The 21,841-nt window shown below is 42.4% G+C and overlaps 1 protein-coding gene across 1 annotated transcript; it reads right to left on the bottom strand.

Moving 5' to 3' along the window:
- Positions 1–18,704: 18,704 nt before the first annotated feature.
- Positions 18,705–20,599, bottom strand: LOC116969890 (zinc finger protein 2-like). The gene is made up of 2 exons (XM_033016645.1): positions 19,351–20,599; positions 18,705–18,709 (listed from the first exon to the last, which is right to left on the bottom strand). Exons 1-2 carry the CDS (start codon positions 20,462–20,464, stop codon positions 18,705–18,707), a joined length of 1,119 nt encoding a protein of 372 aa, XP_032872536.1. The 5' UTR covers positions 20,465–20,599.
- Positions 20,600–21,841: the final 1,242 nt, after the last annotated feature.

Raw genomic sequence — 21,841 nt, 5'->3', positions numbered from 1 at the left:
CAACCCGGACATATTCTACAGTATGGTTGGTGATGATGCCTTTGCACTCAGGCCGTGGATGATGAAGCCATATCCACACAGGAATTTGACTAGGGATCAGAGGATCTTTAATTATAGGCTTTCCAGGGCAAGGAGGGTCGTTGAAAACGCATTTGGAATCCTCTCAAGCAGATTTCGTTGCTTGCTGTAAGTGATGGAGCAGGAGCACAATAATGTTGAGACGATTGTGTTTGCAGTATGTGTCCTCCACAACCTGATCCGTGTCAGATGTGCAGCAGCAGCATCATCTCCAACCATGGAGGAGGGTGACTTCTTTGACGTCCGCACGGGAAACATAACACCAGGTACTTGGAGGGCAAGAGTTAATGCCGCACCTATGGTACCATTGCAGGGATTGCCAGGTAACACTGGTTCAAGGAGTGGCAAAGAGCAGAGAGAACATCACTGCTCTTACTACAACTCAGCCCTGGGTAGTGTGCCATGGCAGAACAAAGGTATTTGAGGAACAAAATCAGCATCACACTGCCCAACCTGTGGTGAAGCACTGCAGGAGGAGACTGCAGTGAAGGAAATAAAAGTTTTATGTGAAGACAATTGAAATCAAGCTAATTCTGTTTCATTCCAGATGAAGAGTGACCTTCTCTTCTAATTTGTCAGAAAGACTTATTTGCAGTTGTTTTATCCAAAAACTGTGCTCATCTTAGAAAAATGTAAGAACATTTATTTGTAGATAACATCATGTGGTCTTTTAATATGTTTTCATTTTGCAAGCGTTCTATTGCACAGCTTAATTTGAGGTTATCACAGAGAAGAGCTATTTTGCTTTTACTTTTTACTTACAGCATTATTTCAATGTTTGATGAACCCTTTTTAGCAATTCACTTCCTTTTACTTGTTGTGGTGTTGAGTTTCCCAAGTTGAGGTTCCCGGAGCTTTTGGTCAGTTTCCCTAATAGTCGAAAGTGATTTCCGCTTCCTCAATGTTCTGGCGATTATTTCCACACATCAAAACCGGCCGCGACTAAAAATAGGTTGCCGTTTTAAAAATCGGTAAACGCCTCTGTGACAAAACCTGACAAAACCCTCCGGGAACCGCATGGGAACCTCCGGGAACCTCTGGGAAACTCTGGGAACCTTCGGGAGGTTCCCATGCGGTTCCCGGAGGTTCCCATGCGGTTCCCGGAGGTTCCCGTGTGGTTCCCATGCGGTTCCCGGAGGTTCCCATGCGGTTCCCGGAGGTTTTTGTCAGGTTTTGTCACAGAGGCGTTTACCGATTTTTAAAACGGCAACCTATTTTTAGTCGCGGCCGGTTTTGAATTTGTTGAAATAATCGCCAGAACATAGAAGAAGCGGAAACCACTTTCGACTATTAGGGAGACTGACAAAAACCTCCGGGAACCGCACGGAAACCTTGCGTGGGGCCCAAAGTCTCCAGAGGTTTCCGTTCCAGTCTCCTAAGTGGGACAGCCCCTTAAGTGGCACTGCCCCATAAGTATATTTTTCATTAATTTGCCCACCACTGAAGTCAAACTAACAGGCCTATAATTGCTTGGTTTACTCTTAGAACCCTTTTTAAACAATGGAACAACATGCGCAGTACGCCAATCCCCGGGGACTATTGCCGTTTCTAATGACATTTGAAATATTTCTGTCATAGCCCCGGCTATTTCTACACTAACTCCCCTCAATGTCCTAGGGAATATCCTGCCAGGACCTGGAGACTTATCCACTTTTATATGTTTCAAACGTGTTAGTACTTATTTTACTTTGACAAAAGGAGGAAATCTTTTAGGACCGAGATGAGGAATACATTCTTCACACAGAGAGTGGTGAATCTGTGGAATTCTCTGCCACAGAAGGTAGTTGGCTCCAGTTTGTTGGCTATATTTAAGAGGGTTAGATGTGGCCCTTGTGGCTAAAGGGATCGGGGGGTATGGAGAGAAGGCAGGTACAGGATACAGAGTTGGATGATCAGCCATGATCATATTGAATGGCGGTGCAGGCTCGATGGGCCGAATGGCCTCTACTCCTCCACCTATTTTCTATGTTTCTATGTTTCTAAGTGACTTATCCACCCTCAGCCCATTCAGCTTCCCAAGCACCTTCTCCCTGGTAAAAGCCACTACAGTAACTTCAACCGCCTGACTTAAAGTTAACGCATGTTGCTGATGTCGTACACTCTTAAGACTGATGCACAAAAGTTATTCAACTCCTCTGGCATTTCATTATTCTCTATTATCACTTCTCCTGCATCATTCTTCAGCGGTCAAACGTCAACTCTTGGAGGAGGAGGAGCCATCTTGGTGAACGGCTGCTAGCCAGCAGCCGTCCGTTTTAATTCGTTTTTTTTAATAGTTTTTAGTGAGTCCTGTTTTTTGTTTGTAGGGGATATGGACTTTTTAATGTGCGGGGTAGGTGTAAACTATATTTCTGGGTCCCTACCTGGTCGGTGGTAGCCTTTTCTCCGGGCTGCCCGTCGACCCGTCCTCGTGGCCAACCAGCGGGCTTGGAGCGCCGTTTCCTGGCGGGGACCGCCCAGCACCTCGGCCTCGGTGGCGGCACAGCGCCGGAGCGCTATCGCGGAGCAGAGTGGAGCGGGCGATGCCTTGCCTGGGTCGCCGCGCTGGAGCGACGCGCTGGAGCTCTGGTGAGCTGGACTGCCGAGAGCAACATCTCCGGGCTGCGGGTCTGCAGAGCGGAGAGGCGGCGTGCGGAGCGGCGGCAGTGCGGAGAGGCGGCGCCGACTTTATCATCGGGAGCCTGGGAGCTCCAAACCGGCGCGGCCTTGTCGGCTTCGGCAGCCGCCGTCTCCAACGAGGAAGCGGCCGTTCCAGGTGGCCCAGCCGCCGGGAGGACTCTCCCGACGCCGGGGCAAGACCACCCGGTGAGAACGGCCAGGGACATCGGGCCTGCGTAGAGGCAATTGCGGTGGCCTCAATGGGCCTGACTTTGGGGTGAACTTGGGGTGGGGACTGGACATTGTGCCTTCCCCCACAGTGCTATCCACTGTGGGGGATGATTTTTTTCTCTAATTGTAATCCTGTAAGTCTGTGTCCTAGATGGCTGCCGTGAAGAGAGAGTGGACGCTGGCGCGCTTTGGCTGCCGCTGCTCTCTCTTCACATTGTGTTTTTGATTTTCTGTTTTTGGATTGAATTCTGTTTTTTTTTGTGTCTCTGTGTTGTCTTTATTACTTATTTTATTCCGATTATATGTTTTTATTCCGATTAATCTGTGTAAGGTGTCCTTGAGATGTCTGAAAGGCGCCCATTAAATAAAATGTATTATTATTATTATTTATAACTCTTGCCTCGCTCTTGGTTTTCGTATAGCTGAACACACTCTTGCTGTCTTATTTTACATTATTGGATATTCCCTTCGTATTTAATCTTTTCTCCACATATTGCCTTTTTTAGTTACCTTCTGTCGTTATTTAAAAGATTCCCAATCTTCTGGCTTCCCACGATTCCGTGCTGTGTTATAGGCCTTCTCTTTTAGTTTCATATTGTCCTTGACTTCTCTTGTGAGCCACGGTCGCCTCTTTCTCCACGTAGAATCTTCCTCGCTTGAATGAAATGAGTCTGCATCTTCCTGCCATTGCTGTTCCACCATCATCCCTTCTAGTCAACTTTGTCCAGCTACTCCCTCATGCCTCTCTAGTCCGTTTTGCTGAGCTGTAATACCGACACACCGGAGTTCACCTTCTGGCTGTCAAATCGCAGGTTAAATGTTATCATATTGTGGTCGCTACCTCCGACTGGTTCCTTTACCTGAATTCCCTTATGGAACACAGTTCATTACACAAGATTAATCCAAAACTGCACTTTCCCCGGTAGAGACTCCACCCCAAGCAGCCCTAAGAATCCATCGCGGAGGCACTCTATAAATTACTTTCTTGGGGATTAGTATTAAGCCGATATTCCCAGTTTACCTGCATATTGTCACCCCTCGCTAAAGACCGAAATTACTTCCTTCCCAACAGGCTACCCCACCCCGCCTGCCCACCAGTCTATCTTTCGGGTATTCAATATTCAGCTCCCAGATCCGTTCCTCATGCAGCCACGTCTCTGTAATTCCCATCACATCATACATTCATTAAGATGAGGGGGGGGGGAGCTTTAATAGGTTGCTGGGCAACCTTTCCACAGAAAGGGCGGTGAGCATATGAGACAATCAGCCAGCAAGGGGTGGCTGAGGCAGGGACTATACCAACGTGTAATAACATTTAACATCATGGTTATGGCAGCACGATGGCAGCCTCGTCAATAGGCGGACTGTTTTTTCATGTTTTTTATTTGCAGTGTGTTTTAAAAGTATGATTCAATGTTCTTTGGTTTGTTTTATGTGGGGGGTGGGTGAGGTGCTGGGGGTAACATTTTTTCAATCTCTCCCTTGCCGGAGTTGCGATTGTTTTCCGGATAGTTTCGCCGGTCGCTCCGCGGCTTAACATCATGGAGTTGTCGGCCTTGCTAGTTACTAACTTTGAGCTCCACCGTGGCGACGTGAACTTACCATCGGAGCAGATCCGTGCCTGGGATCGACGCTCCAACCGCGGCCTGAATTCACTATCGAGGAGCTCGCAGTTTCGGGAAGAGACCGATGTCGGGAAGCTCTAAACCACGCAGAAAGTTTCGACCCGTCCCGACCCGGGGTCAGATCGCCCGGCGCGGAGGAACTGAGATTCTCCCTGATACTGGAGCTTGATTGCCCCGCCGCGGGGGGCCCAAACGCAGCCCGTATTACTCGTATGTTGCAAAACATTGTTGGATAAATAAAAAAATTATGATTATGATTATGATCGTGTAAAAAACAGTTAGGCTTGTGCATGGATAGGACATGTTTGGGGAGATGCGGCCCAAACGCGAGCAGGGGCTGGAAATGATGGTTGTTAGGCAAGGCAAGGCATTGCAAGTTTATTTGTTTTTTTTAATTTTTAATTTTAATTTTATTAGAAGTAAGTACAGTCATATGGCACCAAAGTGCCTAATATATATTTTCATAATACATTTTATGTACAACTTCTTTTTTTTTCTGTTACATTGAAAAAAGATTAGAATAAGAAAAATAAGTTAGATAGTAAAGGGTAGAAAGATGTGAAATATATAGTGTGTGAAGAAAGAAAATGAGTAAATGAAGAAAGTTGAGAGAGAAAATAGAGAAAATAAAATAAAATAAAAAAGAAAAGGTGATCATTATTTATAATCTTGACCAACCCTCGTCCAGTCCTGAAACAGTTATTTTACAATTGTGTTGTACCATATGATTCCAAAAAACGACGAATGGAGACCAACTCGTTATGAATTGGTCTGATTTATCCATTAGGAGGAATCGCATTTCCTCAAGATGAGCTGTGTCCAACATACTTGCAATCCACATTTTAAGCGTTAGTATTGATGTACCCTTCCAAAATGTAAGTATTAATTTTTTTGCTATTATTAAACCATAGTTAAGGAATAGATTTTGAGATGTGTTCAATTTATTCCCATCTTCCATTACGCCAAATATAATAATTTCAGTATTAGGTTCCATTCTTGTCTTGAATAATTTTGTAAATATTTCAAAAATATCATTCCAAAATCTATAAAGTTTTATGCAGGAAACTAAGGAGTGTATTATAGTTGCCTTTCGTGATAGACATTTATCACAAGTGGCGGATATATTTGGATAAAATTTGTTCAATCTTGTTTTTGAATAATATAATCTATGTACAATTTTAAATTGAATTAGATTATGTCTTACATTAATTGAACATATGTGAATATATATCAAGTATTTTTCCCATTTAACCTTCGTAATTTTTCATCATTAGTTCCCGTTCCCACTCTTCTCTAAGTACCTCTGTCGATGGTAGGTCTATATTTAGAATACTATTATATAAATATGATATTAATTTTTGTGAGTCAGCTTCAATATTCATTGCTTCTTCCAATAAGTCAGGAGTTACTTTTTGATATCCTTGTATATATTTTTTCATGAAATCGCAGATCTGAAGATATTTAAAATATTGGTTGTTTTTCAATTTACATTTTAATTGTAATTGTTGGAATGATAGTAGGTTTCCCATTTCGTACATATCCCCGATCCTTCTAATTCCGAGACTTTCCCATTGGTTATATGTCTTATCAATAAGAGATGGTTTAAATAAAGGGTTATTCGTTATTGGCATTAACAGTGATGGATTTCTTAATTTTAAAGATAATTTTATTTGTTTCCAAATTCTTATTGTACCATATATAATTGGGTTCTTCTTATATATTGTGGTATTCAGTTTTTTGGGGGAGAAGAGGATCGTTCCTATATTACAAGGATGGCAATCTTCCCTCTCCATTTTTATCCATTCTGTCTGTTGGGTAGAACTATCCAACCAATAAATCATATTCTTAATATGCACTGCCCAGTAATAATACATAACATTCGGAAGTGAAAGTCCCCCGACCTCTTTTGGTTTACATAAGTGTTTTTTGTGTGATTCTATGTGCTCTATAGTCCCAAATATAACTAGTGATATTAGAGTCTAATTTTAAAAATATATATTTTGGTATATATACCAGTATAGACTGAAATAGGTATAGTAATTGTGGTAGGAAGATCATTTTTATTGCATTTATTCTACCTAATAATGACAAGGGAAGTGTTTTCCAAAATTTAATCCGCGTATTAAGTGTATTTAATAAAGGTATGAAATTAGCGTTGAATAATGCTTTATATTTTCTAGTAATCTGAATACCCAAATATTTAAATTTTTCTGTTGCGATTTTAAAGGGGAACTTCAATAAGTGTGTAGGTTCTTGAGGTTTTAATGTCATGATTTCACTTTTATTCCAGTTTATTCTATATCCAGAAAAAGACCCACATTCCTCTATTAAGTTTAATAAATTTGGTATGCTCGTTTGTGACTTTGTAATATATAAAAGTATATCGTCTGCATATAATGAGATTTTATTCTTTGAGTCCCTGGTATTATAGCCCTGAATATTCGGATGAATTCTTATACTTTCAGCCAGGGGTTCTATCATAAGGGCAAATAGCAGGGGTGATAGTGCACATCCCTGCCTATTACCCCTTGATCGTTGAACATTTTGAGATAACGTGTTATTAGTTAAAATTCTTGCCATCGGTTTATCATATAATAATTTTACCCATGTTATAAAATTCTCTCCCATATTAAATGTTTGTAGTACTTTATATAAGTATTGCCACTCTACCTGATCAAATGCTTTCTCTGCATCCAAAGAAATAATTGATATATCTTCTTCCTCTACTTTATGCGAATACATTATATTAAACAGGCGTCTCAGATTATTAAATGAGTATCTTTTGGGTATAACCCCCGTTTGATCAGGGTTTATCAATTTACTAATATATTTGCTTAATCGTCTTGCTAAAATCTATGCTAAAATTTTCTGATCGGTATTTAAAAGTGATATAGCTCTGTATGAGCCCGGATTTTCTAAATCTGTGTCTTTTTTCTTTGGAAAAGCGTAATAGTTGATTATGTTAGTGTTTCAGGTAGTTTGTTTTCTTTAAAAGCATGGGAGTATAAATTAAATAAATAAGGGGTCGTTTTCTCATGATTTTTTAAAATAAAATGCATTATTAAAACCATCTGGTCCCGGTGTCTTACCATTATTCAGCGATTTTATTGTTTCACCTATTTCCTTGATTGTAATTTGAGCTCCTAGTTCCTCTTGTTCCAAAAGGTCCAGTATTGGAAGATTACAGTTATCTAGAATTTTTTTTAATTTACTATCTTCTATTTTAATTTTATATGTATATAAATTTTGGTAAAATTGGGCAAATCTATTATTAACATCTTTAGGTAGTATTAGTAATTCACCTTTCTCTGATTTACTTTTGGTTATAGTATTTTCAGTAATATTATCTTATTGTGTTTATCTGTCGTGGAATCTTTGGCATTATCCAACTCTAACTGTTTGATTTCTTGTTCTAACAACAATTGTTCTGTCTTATTCTTTTTATTTTGAAAACTTTGATATGAAATTATAATTCCTCTCATAAATGCCTTAAAAGTTTCCCATAATAAAGAAGGCAAAGTACCTGGTATATCATTTGTATCGAAAAGAAGTTTCATTTGTTGTTTTAAATATTGATAGCCTTGCACGTCATTTAAAATCTGTGTATTAAACCTGCAGAAATTTATTTTACCCGGCATTCCCTCAAATCTTACTGAAAATGTCAACGGAGAGTGATCTGAAATACTGCTAATGTGGTATGTTGGGTTGTTTGCATATGGCATTAATTTCATATCCACTAAAAAATAATCAATTCTTGAATAAGTTTTATGTACCGAAGAGTAAAACGAGTATTCCCTTCCAACTGGATTAGCAGATCTCCATACATCTATTATATTAGTATTTTTTATATATAACCATATAGACATATAACCATATAACAATTACAGCACGGAAACAGGCCATCTCGGCCCTACAAGTCCGTGCCGAACAACTTCTTTCCCTTAGTCCCACCTGCCTGCACTCATACCATAACCCTCCATTCCCTTCTCATCCATATGCCTATCCAATTTATTTTTAAATGATACCAACGAACCTGCCGCCACCACTTCCACTGGAAGCTCATTCCACACCGCTACCACTCTCTGAGTAAAGAGGTTCCCCCTCATGTTACCCCTAAACTTCTGTCCCTTAATTCTGAAGTCATGTCCTCTTGTTTGAATCTTCCATTTCTCAAAGGGAAAAGCTTGATCATATCAACTCTGTCTATCCCTCTCATCATTTTAAAGACCTCTATCAAGTCCCCCCCCCCTTAACCTTCTGCGCTCCAGAGAATAAAGACCTAACTTATTCAACCTATCTCTGTAACTTAGTTGTTGAAACTCAGGCAACATTCTAGTAAATCTCCTCTGTACTCACTCTATTTTGTTGACATCCTTCCTATAATTGGGCGACCAAAATTGTACACCATACTCCAGATTTGGTCTCACCAATGCCTTGTACAATTTTAACATTACATCCCAGCTTCTATACTCAATGCTCTGATTTATAAAGGCTAGCATACCAAAAGCTTTCTTTACCACCCTATCTATATGAGATTCCACCTTCAAGGAACTATGCACTGTTATTCCCAGATCCCTCTGTTCAACTGTATTCTTCAATTCCCTACCATTTATCATGTACGTCCTATTTTGAATTGTCCTGCCAAGGTGTAACACCTCACATTTATCAGCATTAAACTCCATCTGCCATCTTTCAGCCCATTTTTCCAAATGGCCTAAATCACTCTGTAGACTTTGGAAATCCTCTTCATTATCCACAACACCCCCTATCTTGGTATCATCTGCATACTTACTAATCCAATTTACCACCCCTTCATCCAGATTATTGATGTACATGACAAACAACAAAGGACCCAACACAGATCCCTGAGGCACCCCACTAGTCACCTGCCTCCAACCCGACAAACAGCCATCCACCATTGCCCTCTGGCTTCTCACATTCAGCCACTGCTGAATCCATCTAGCTATTCCTGCATTTATACCCAACAGTTTAACCTTCTTAACCAACCTTCCATGAGTAACCTTGTCAAAGGCCTTACTAAAGTCCATATAGACAACATCCACTGCTTTACCCTAGTCAATTTCCCTAGTAACCTCTTCAAAAAATTCAAGAAGTTTAGTCAAACATGACCTTCCAGGCACAAATCCATATAACCATATAACCATATAACAATTACAGCACGGAAACAGGCCATCTCGACCCCTCTAGTCCGTGCCGAACACATAATCTCCCCTAGTCCCATATACCTGCGCTCAGACCATAACCCTCCATTCCTTTCCCATCCATACAACTATCCAATTTATTTTTAAATGATAAAAACGAACCTGCCTCCACCACCTTCACTGGAAGCTCATTCCACACAGCTACCACTCTCTGAGTAAAGAAGTTCCCCCTCATGTTACCCCTAAACTTCAGTCCCTTAATTCTCAAGTCATGTCCCCTTGTTTGAATCTTCCCTACTCTCAGTGGGAAAAGCTTTTCCACGTCAACTCTGTCTATCCCTCTCATCATTTTAAAAACCTCTATCAAGTCCCCCCTTAACCTTCTGCGCTCCAAAGAATAAAGCCCTAACTTGTTCAACCTTTCTCTGTAACTTAGTTGCTGAAACCCAGGCAACATTCTTGTAAATCTCCTCTGTACTCTCTCTATTTTGTTGACATCCTTCCTATAATTAGGCGACCAAAATTGTACACCATACTCCAGAATTGGCCTCACCAATGCCTTGTACAATTTTAACATTACATCCCAACTTCTATACTCAATGCTCTGATTTATAAAGGCCAGCACACCAAAAGCTTTCTTTACCACCCTATGTACATGAGATTCCACTTTCAGGGAACTGTGCACAGTTATTCCCAGATCCCTCTGTTCACCTACATTCTTCAATTCCCTACCATTTACCATGTACGTCCTATTTTGATTTGTCCTGCCAAGATGTAGCATCTCACACTTATCAGCATTAAACTCCATCTGCCATCTCTCAGCCCACTCTTCCAACTGGCATAAATCTCTCTGTAAACTTTGAAACCCTACTTCATTACCCGCAACCCCACCTATCTTAGTATCATCTGCATACTTACTAATCCAATTTACCACACCATCGTCCAGATCATTGATGTACATGACAAACAACAGTGGACCCAACACAGATCCCTGTGGCACCCCACTCGTCACTGACCTCCAACCTGACAAACAACCATCCACCATTACTCTCTGGCATCTCCCATTCAGCCACTGTTGAATCCATCTTGCTACTCCACCATTAATACCCAACCATTGAACCTTCTTAACCAACCTTCCATGAGGAACCTTGTCAAAGGCCTTACTGAAGTCCATATACACAACATCCACTGCTTTACCCTCATCAATTTCCCGAGTAACATCTTCAAAAAATTCAAGAAGATTAGTTAAACATGACCTTCCAGGCACAAATCCATGTTGACTATTCCTAATCAGACCCTGTTTATCCAGATGCTTATATATATTATCTCTAAGTATTCTTTCCATTAATTTGCCCACCACTGACGTCAAACTAACAGGTCTATAATTGCTAGGTTTACTTTTAGACCCCTTTTTAAACAATGGAACAACATGCGCAGTACGCCAATCCTCCGGCACTATTCCCGTTTCTAATGACATTTGAAATATTTCTGCCATAGCCCCTGCTATTTCTACACTAACTTCCCTCAATGTCCTAGGGAATATCCTGTCCGGACCTGGAGACTTATCCACTTTTATATTTCTCAAAAGTGTCAGTACTTCCTCTTCTTTGATCCTCTTAGTTTCCATAGCTACTCTACTTGTTTCCCTTACCTCACATAATTCAATATCCTTCTCCTTCGTGAATACCGAAGAAAAGAAACTGTTCAATATCTCCCCCATCTCTTTTGGCTCTGCAGATAGTTGGCCACTCTGACTCTCTAATGGACCAATTTTATCCCTCGTTATCCTTTTGCTATTAATATAGCGGTAGAAACCCTTCGGATTTACTTTTACCTTACTTGCCAAAGCAACCTCATATCTTCTTTTAGCTTTTCTAATTTCTTTCTTAAGATTCTTTTTACATTCTTTATACTCCTCAAGCACCTCATTTACTCCATGCTGCCTATAACTCTTGTAGATCTCCCTCTTTTTCCGAACCAAGTGTCCAATTTCCCTTGTAAACCATGGCTCTTTACAATTTTTACGATTTCCTTTCAACCGAACAGGGACATAAAGATTCTGTACTCTTAAAATTTCACCTTTAAATGTACTCCATTTCTCTTCCACATCTTTCCCATAAAACAAACTGTCCCAATTTACTCCTTTTAAATCCTTTCGCATCTCCTCAAAGTTAGCCTTTCTCCAATCAAAAATCTCAACCCTAGGTCCAGTTTTGTCCCTCTCCATGTTGACTGTTCCTAATTTAGAAGTTCGCTAGTCTTGGATTTTAAATTACTCTCTTTTGTTTTGCTGATTTATCTAGATATGAATCTAAAACACAGTTAAAGTCCCCCCCTATTATCACATTTTGGTAATTAAACTCTGATATTATGTCAATAATTTTATCAAAAAATTGGGAGTTATCAAAATTCGGAGCATAAATATTTATCAAAGTTAGTGGGGTTGCATAAATTTCTCCCGAAACTATAATATACCTTCCCTCTTTATCTGATATAGTATTCATTAATTTAAAAGGAATACATTTTCTAATAAGAATAGCTGTACCCCTAGATTTAGAAGTAAATGAGGAGTAGTATGTTTGGCCTATCCAATTCGCCTTTAATCTCATTTGTGTTTGTTGATTCATCTGTGTCTCCTGTAAAAACATTATGTCGCTTTTCAACGATTTTAGTTGGGCAAAAATTTTACCCCTCTTAATTGGTTCGTTGTCACCCCTTATATTCCAACTACAAAATGTAATTCCTCCATACTTTATTTGTCTATCGTCTTGCATTGTAAATCAAGGTAATATTCCTGAATCATATGGTGCAACCAAATACCTCAGAATTTTAGGAGTTGGGTGGTCATCCCGGTTTATTAGATTTATATTGCATCTCCTTCTTAGAAAAAGAAAGAAAGAATGTGATATACAATTACTTTCAAAAAAATTAAACAGATAAAAATCTTGATTGTGCTTTAAAAAAAAGGTGCTATTAAGGTATCTAAGGGAAGATACCTTAAGGACGAATAGCCATCAATGATGGCAAAACATGTATAGACCTCCGTGATGTTGTTATACATTGAGCTCCTCCCTCTTGGTGAAACCTCATAAAAAGTTACATACCGTTTCATATTTTGTCTTTTCTTATATGAGTTTATCAAACCAGCGCCAGTGACAGACGAGAGAAAAAATAAAAAAAAATATTTATCAGGAAGAGACATAAGGAATAAAAAAACAAAACAAATATAGAACACAACATATAAACGATTATATAAGTATATATGTCCTTCCAATTTATCCAATATTAATCTAATCTAAACTTTCCCATATATATCCACCCAGGGTTCTTACATAATATCCCATTCTATAACTACCATACATCATACAAGCCGGTACCAAAGGGTTAACTACCGTACAAGCAGGAGCCAAGGGGTTAAACTTTGAGCTTTTCATCCAAGGTTGAATATAACCAAGCTCGCTGAATAACACATTCCAAAGAGATAAGCTTTATAATTGTCTGGGTAGCTCGGCCATTTTAATCAGTTCAAAACTCTGTAAAAAGTTCAATCTTCTTCCTTGTCGGCAGCTTGCCCCGATGTTTCTTAATGATATCCTTTGCATACTTTAAAGCTTTTTTTCCGGGATCTGCAAATGAGCGGTCAACGCCGTTATAAGATACCTTCATTTTTCCGGGAAAGTAAATTCCATATCTTACTCCCGGGACATCCCTCAAAGTGTGTCTTGCCGGTGTAAACAATCTCATTTTCTGGAATACCTCGGGAGAGTAATCGCGAAATATTCGCACATTATCCCCACGGTTAATCCTCAGGTTATATCTCCGAGTTCTTACTTCCAGGTCCAGACATTTATCAGTCATTCTTCCAAGTTTTTCCTCCAGTTTTCTGTGATTGTTTCAAACTCTTTAATTCCGAGACAATCTCTTTTATCTCATTCTCCATCTCTTCCATTATCTCATCCGGCTTTCCGATATCATCCTTTACACCTTTAAAGTTCTTGTTGTAATCATTTTCAATTCTGACACACTCTGATTTTAATCTCTTATCAAATTACTTATACTGCTTTTTCAGTTCTTTTAACTCACTGCAATTATAATCATTTTTTTTAGAAATTCTCTCCATGCTAGTCTCCATACTCTGCTTGTTACTTTCCATATGAGACTCCATACTTTGCATCTTCTCCAGTGTAATGTCGATTGTAGCAGTCATATCTAAAAGCATTTGCTTTACCTCCTTCTCCTTCTTGTCTCCTTTTGTTGCCATTTCAAGCAGAGATCCTTGACTGTAAGATTCTTCTTCTTCTGAACCTTCTTCTGTCGTTTGCAGAGTATCCAATACTTTCTCGAGCTGAAGGCTGATAGTATTTTTCTCTGGCGCCCTTGAACGATTATCTCTGCTCATTTAAACTCCCGATTTCACCATTAATCTCCCCGATTTTCACGTCACCTTCTGATGATATCACCCTTAGACAACACCAGGCGACTCCGGTGATTTTGTTTTGAAATCGGTGCTGACTTAAAACGTCTTTTACAATTTTTTTACGGGGGAGAAGCTCAAAGCCGCGCCTTAATTCTCCATGACGCCGCCGGAAGTTTATTTGTATAGCACCTTTCAACAACAAGGTAATTCAAAGTGCTGTACATAAAACATTTAAAGCATTTGAAAGAAACACAAATAAAATGACATTTAGATGTAAAACGATTATTAGATTATTCAGATAAAATAATTACAAAATTAAAAGCAATCAAATAAAATATTTAAAATAGAATAAAACCAGGAATAGAAGTTACAGTGCAGTATAGGTAATTAATAAGTTGTATTGTTTACTGAAAGGCAGCGGCAAACAGAAAAGTATTCAGTCTAGATTTAAAAGAGCTGAGAGTTGCAGCAGACCTGCAGTTGTCTGGGAGTTTGTTCCAGATATGTGGTGCATAAAAAGAAAATGCTGCCTCTCCATGTTTAGTTCTGACTCTGGGGACACAGAGCAGACCTGACCCAGACGATCTGAGAAGTCTGGGTGGTTCGTAGCTAAGTAGAAGATCAGAAATGTATTTTGGCCCTAAACCATTTAGTGCTTTGTAAACCAACAGTAGTATTTTGAAATCAATTCTTTGACAGACAGACTAATTTGGGGTTTTGTGATGTACCATAGTACATCATCTGCGTATAAACATATTTTATTATTTTAATATTTTGTATTATAACCGTGGATGTTCGGATGTGTTCTGATTATTTCAGCTAAAGGTTCAATTACAAGAGCAAATAGCAGCGGTGATAGTGAGCATCCTCACTATTACCCCTTGATAATTGAAATTTCGTAGGCTTATTTTATAACAGTTTTATCCATGAGATGAAATTCACTCCCATTTGAATTTTTTGCAATACTTTAATAAGGTAGTGCCATTCCACTTGATCGATAATTTTTTCTGCATCCAATGAGATAATTGATAAGTCTTGTTCTTCAGTTTTATGTGAATGCATTATATTGAGCAGACGTCACAGATTATTAGATGATTGTCTCTTGGGTATGAACCCCGTTTGATCCGCATTTATTAATTTACTAACACATTGTTGACAGTTAAGTGATGTTCCTTTAAAGACTGCAGCACACACAATTACAGGCAAATAAAATTTAAAGGTAAATGGTTATAGTTATAACATACTGAGTTAAGTGAAATGTGTGAACTGAGTTAAGTGAAATCCCCTACATGTAGGGGAGAAATAAGTAAAAGATAATAAACAGATAATAAGAGGGGGTGGGTTTCTTAAATGTGTATATTTTAATGCTAGGAGCATTGTAAGAAAGGTGGATGAGCTTAGAGCCTGGATTGACACCTGGAAGTATGATGTTGTGGCGATCAGTGAAACATGGTTGCAGGAGGGCTGTGATTGGAAACTAAATATTCCAGGATTTCGTTGCTTCAGGTGTGATAGAATTGGAGGGGCAAGATGTGGAGGTGTTGCATTGCTTGTCAGGGAAGATATTACAGCAGTGCTTTGGCAGGATAGATTAGAGGGCTCGTCTACGGAGGCTATTTGGGTGGAACTGAGAAATGGGAAAGGTGTAGCAACACTTATAGGGGTGTATTATAGACCGCCTAATGGGGAGCGAGAATTGGAAGAGCAAATATGTAAGGAGATCGCAGATATTAGTAGTAAGCACAAGGTAGTGATTATGGGAGATTTCAATTTTCCATACATAGACTGGGAAACACATGGGCTGGATGGTTTGGAGTTTGTAAAATGTGTGCAGGATAGTTTTTAGCAGCAATACATTGAGGTTCCTACTCGAGAAGGGGCAGTGCTGGACCTCCTGTTAGGAAATGAAACAGGTCAGGTGGCGGAGGTATGCGTTGGGGACCACTTCGGGTCCAGTGATCACAATACCATTAGTTTCAATTTAATTATGGAGATGGTCAGAACTGGACCTAGGGTTGAGATTTTTGATTGGAGAAAGGCTAACTTTGAGGAGATGCGGAAGGATTTAAAAGGAGTGAATTGGGACATTTTGTTTTATGGGAAGGATGTGGAAGAGAAATGGAGGACATTTAAAGGTGACATTTTAACAGTACAGAATCTTTATGTCCCTGTTCGGTTGAAAGGAAATAGTAAAAATTGGAAAGAGCCAAGGGAAATTGGACACTTGGTTCGGAAAAAGAGAGAGATCTACAATAATTATAGGCAGCAAGGAGTAAATTATGTTCTTGAGGAGTATAAAGAATGTAAAAAGATATGAGGTTGCTTTGGCAAGTAAGGTGAAAGTAAATCCAAAGGGTTTCTACATCTATATTAATAGCAAAAGGATAACGAGGGATAAAATTGTTCCATTAGAGAGTCAGAGTGGACAGCTATCTGCAGAGCCAAAAGAGATGGGGGAGATATTGAACAATTTCTTTTCTTCGGTATTCACCAAGGAGAAGGATATTGAATTATGTGAGGTAAGGGAAACAAGTAGAGTTGCTATGGAAACTATGAGATTCAAAGAAGAGGAAGTACTGACACTTTTGAAAAATATAAAAGTGGATAAGTCTCCAGGTACTGACAGGATATTCCCTAGGACATTGAGGGGAGTTAGTGTAGAAATAGCAGGGGCTATGACAGAAATATTTCAAATGTCATTAGAAACGGGAATAGTGCCGGAGGATTGACGTATTGCGCATGTTGTTCCATTGTTTAAAAATGGTTCTAAGAGTAAACCTAGCAATTATAGACCTGTTAGTTTTAACGTCAGTGGTGGGCAAATTAATGGAAAGGATAATTAGAGATAATATATATAAGCATCTGGATAAACAGGGTCTGATTAGGAACAGTCAACATGGATTTGAAATGAATTGAATTGAATTGAATGCCTTTATTGTCATTCAGACCTTACGGTCTAAACAAAATTTCATGCCTGCAGTCATACATACATCATACAATAATAACAACAATAAACACAAATTAACACCACCTGGAAGGCCATGTTTGACTAATCTTCTTGAATTTTTTGAAGCAGTTACTCGGGAAATTGATGAGGGTAAAGCAGTGGATGTTGTCTATATGGATTTCAGTAAGGCCTTTGACAAGGTTCCTCATGGAAGGTTGGTTAAGAAGTTTCAATTGTTGGGTATTAATGGTAGAGTAGCAAGATGAATTTAACAGTGGCTGAATGGGAGATGCCAGAGAGTAATGGTGGATGGCTGTTTGTCAGGTTGGAGGCCGGTGACTAGTGGGGTGCCACATGGATCTGTGTTGGGTCCACTGTTGTTTGTCATGTACATCAATGATCTGGATGATAGTGTGGTACATTGGATTAGTAAGTATGCAGATGATACTAAGATTGGTGAGGTTGTGGATAGAAACATAGAAAATAGGTGGAGTAGGCCATTCGGCCTTCGAGCCTGCACCGCCATTCAATATGATCATCCAACTCAATATCCTGTACATGCCTTCTCTCTATACCCCCTGATTCCTTTAGCCACAAGGGCCACATCTAACCCTCTTAAATATAGCCAATGAACTGGCCTCAACTACCTTCTGTGGCAGAGAATTCGAGAGGTTCACCACTCTCTGTGTAAAAAATGTTTTCCTCATCTCGGTCCCAAAAGATTCCCCCCTTATCCTTAAACTGTGACCCCTTGTTCTGGAAAATTCAGGATAATGAGGTCGATTTTCAAAGTCTACAGAGATTTAGGCCATTTGGAAGATGGCAGATGGAGTTTAATGCTGATAAGTGTGAGGTGCTACATCTTGGCAGGACAAATCAAAATAGGACGTACATGGTAAATGGTAGTGAGTTGAGGAATGCAGTTGAACAGAGGGATCTAGGAATAACTGTGCACAGTTCCCTGAAGGTGGAATCTCATGTAGATAGGGTGGAAAAGAAAGCTTTTGGTGTGTGTATAGAAGTATGAGAATAGAAGTTGCGATGTAATGTTAAAATTGTACACGGCATTGGTGAGGCCAATTCTGGAGTATGGTGTACAATTTAGGTCGCCTAATTATAGGAAGGATGTCAACAAAATAGAGAGAGTACAGAGGAGATTTACTAGAATGTTGCCTGGGTTTCAGCAACTAAGTTACAGAGAAAGGTTGAACAAGTTAGGTCTTTATTCTTTGGAGCGCAGAAGGTTAAGGGGGGACTTGATAGAGGTATTTAAAATGATGAGAGGGATAGACAGAGTTGACGTAGATAAGCTTTTCCCATTGAGAGTAGGGAAGATTCAAACAAGAGGACATGACTTGAGAATTAAGGGACAGAAGTTTAGGGGTAACACGAGGGGGAACTTCTTTACTCAGAGAGTGGTAGCTGTGTGGAATGAGCTTCCAGTGGAAGTGGTGAAGGCAGGTTCGATTTTATCATTTAAAAATAAATTGTATAGGTATATGGACGGGAAAAGAATGGAGGGTTATGGTCTGAGTGCAGGAAGATGGGACGGGGAGAATAAGTGTTCGGCACAGACTAGAAGGGCCGAGATGGCCTGTTTCCATGCTGTAATTCTTATATAGTTATATGGTTAAATGGTTACACCTTCAGTCTGATAGGAGATACAGAGATGAGGACGTGTAAGGAGTGAAAACAGGGCAAAGGGAACGGAGTTCAGGGAAAATGTAGAATAGATCAATGTTCGATAGATCAATGGGGGGGCCACCATCGACGCCACAGTCAAAAAGGCCCAACAGACGTTGTACTTCCAGCGGCAGCTGAGATAAGACAATCTGCCACAGGCAATGGTCTAGTTTTATACGGCCATCGTAGAGTGTGTCCTCACCTTCTCCATCATGGTCTGTGTATCCGCTGGTGCTCCTGCAGCCTTCATGCCCTCTTGAAACGGTGGGGCGTGGGTCCGCTGGTGCTGCTGCAAACTCCGCGAGCTGTCAAACGCCTCGCCACAGTTCGGGCAGTCGTAGGGCTGGCCACTGGTGTGCACGTGCTGGTGAGACAGGGCATGGGAGGCCATGGCAAAGCTCTCTCCACTTACCAGGCTGGGGACTGGACGCTCGCAGTCTTGCACCCGCTGGTGGTACAGCAGGCTGGCAGAGTGGGTGAAGCCCTTGCCGTACTGGGCACAGGTGAAGGGGCGCTCGCCGGTGTGGGTACGCTGGTGCCTCAGCAGGTGGCTGGAGTCGCTGAAGCCCTTGCCGCACTGGGTGCAGGTATAGGGGCGCTCACCGGTGTGAGTGCGCTGGTGGTACAGCAGGCTGTTGGAGCGGGCGAAGCACTTGCCGCACTGGTTGCAGATGTAGGGGCGCTCGCCGGTGTGGGTGCGCTGGTGCCTCAGTAGGCTGCTGGAGGAGGCAAAGCATTTGTCGCACTGGGTGCAGGTGAAGGGGCGCTCGCCGGTGTGGGTGCGCTGGTGCACCAGCAGGCTGCTGGACTGGGTGAAGCCCTTGCCGCACTGGGTGCAGGTGAAGGGGTGTTCGCCGGTGTGGGTACACTGGTGCACCACCAGCTTGCTGGAGTCGATGAAGCCCTCGCCACAGTCGCTGCAGGTGTAGGGCCGCTCACTGCTGTGCAAACGCCGGTGCTGCTTTAGGGTCATAGACGTCTTGAAGCCTTTGCCGCAGTCGGGGCAGGTGAAGGGCCGCTCACCGCTGTGCACCTGCTGATGCCGCCGCAGCTTCAACAACCGGGCAAAGCTCTTGCCACAGGTGGAGCAGTCATAGGGCGCCTCCCCCGTGTGCAACTCCTGGTGGATCTTCAGCTCGTTCCCCCACTTGAAGTCCTTGCCGCAGTCGGAGCAGACAAAGGGCCTCTTGTCGGAGTGCACCCGCTGGTGGGACTGCAGGTTACCGGAGCTGGTGAAGCCCTTGCCGCACTGGGCACAGGTGAAGGGGCGCTCGCCGGTGTGGGTGCGTTGGTGCTCCTCCAGCTTCCTGGAGCTGGCGAAGCCCTTGCCGCAGTTGCTGCAGGTGTAGGGCCGCTCCCCAGTGTGCAGGTGCCTGTGATGCTTCAAGTTGATGGACGACTTGAAGCATTTGCCGCAGTCGGAACAGGTGAAGGGCCGCTCACTGCTGTGCACCGGCCGGTGAGCCCGCAACCCCGACAACCAGGCAAAGCTCTTGCCGCATGTGGAGCAGACATAGGGCTTCTCGCCCGTGTGCAACTGGCGGTGGACCTTCAGGACCGGAGCCGTCATGAAGCTCTTGCCGCACTCCGAGCAGTCAAAGGGGCGTTCTCCCGTGTGCACCCGCCGGTGGGCCTCCAGTTCGCTCAGGCACTGCCAGGCCTTGCCACACATATCGCACTTATAACACTTCTCCTTGTTGCGCCCCGTCATGTGATCCTCCATCGAAGCTTAGTCCGCACACCGAGCAGATGGGGGGGGGGGGGGGGGGGGGGGGGTACCCTGGTCGCCCTCAATGGCCGCTCACTTCCCCGTCTTACCGTCCACAGCAACGAATCCTAAACCCTGCAGGAGGGGAACACAGAGGGTCAACAGGCTGGCAAACAGGACATTACTAACGTGAATATTACTAGTGCTTGTAGGGGGGAGGGCAGAGGGGATGTGAGGGGAGCGGGGGGAGATGGTTTGAGGGGGAGGGGGAGAGGGGAGGCGGTAAAGATGGATGAGATGGTGAAGAGGCAAGTGGGGAAGGGGGATTTACCTTGAACAAAATTGTTAAAGGCTCTTAAAGATAGCGGAGTCAGGGGATATGGGGAGAAGGCAGGAACGGGGTACTGACTGGGGATGATCAGCCATGATCACATTGAATGGTGGTGCTGGCTCGAAGGGCCGAATGGCCTAATGCTGCACCTACTGTCTATTCTTTGCTGATTTATTTCACTCCCCTGTGGGTTAATAACATTATTGGCCTCAGTTTTCCCCACAGACCGGGTTTATTTCATTCCCCTGAGGGTTTATAACATTATTGACCTCAGGGGAGAGAAACAGGGCTGCCAACTCTCACGCTTTGAGCGTGACACTCACGTATTTCAGCCAATTCTCACGCCCTCACGCTGAAGACAGAATTCTCACGCTAACAGGCTCTCTTCAGTCCCTGCACAGCAAAGATCCTATAGCGGAGCTATTGGATCTTTGCTGCACAGTTTGTCTCAAGTTTGCACCGCTTGACAGCGATCTGCACGGATTGTGGAAGCCCGTCAGTCCCGGGCAGCGGGTGCCAGCGCTTTTGTGAGCGGTCTGCGAGCTCTGCGCTGCCGGCGGCCGCGGCAACCTCGCTCCCTCCCTCCCTCCTGCCCTTCAACTCACACGGCAGCCCCAGCGCCGCCAATCCACGCTGCACCGTGCCCGCCAGTCTCCCCATTGGGAGGCCGGGGAAAGAGAGGGAGGGAGAGAAAAAAAAGGGAGGGATGGCGGCAAAGAGACAGGGGGAGGGAATGTAGAAACGGGATGAAGGAAGGGAAGGAGAAAAGAGAGAAAGAGGAAGCGTGAGGAAAAAGAGGGAGGGGGAGGAAAGAGGGAGGTGAGGAAAGAGAGATAGGGGAGTAAGGAAAGCTGTGTGTGTGTGTGTACCCCTGTCTGTGTCTGTGTGTTTCCCTGTGTGTGTGTGTCTCCCTGAGTGTGCGTCTCCCTGTGTGTCTCTCCCTGTGTGTGTGTCTCCCTGTATGTGTGTGTATCCCTGTGTGTCTTCCTTTATGTGTCTCCCTGTGTGTCTCTCTGTGTGCGTGTCTCCCTGCGTGTGTGTCTCTCCCTGTGTGTGTCTCT

Source organism: Amblyraja radiata, unplaced genomic scaffold (genome assembly GCF_010909765.2).
Source record: "Amblyraja radiata isolate CabotCenter1 unplaced genomic scaffold, sAmbRad1.1.pri scaffold_389_ctg1, whole genome shotgun sequence".
NCBI classification, from domain to species: Eukaryota; Metazoa; Chordata; class Chondrichthyes; order Rajiformes; family Rajidae; genus Amblyraja; species Amblyraja radiata.
The sequence above is the reverse complement of the archived record's forward strand: the minus strand, read 5'-3'. Positions and strand labels throughout refer to the sequence as shown.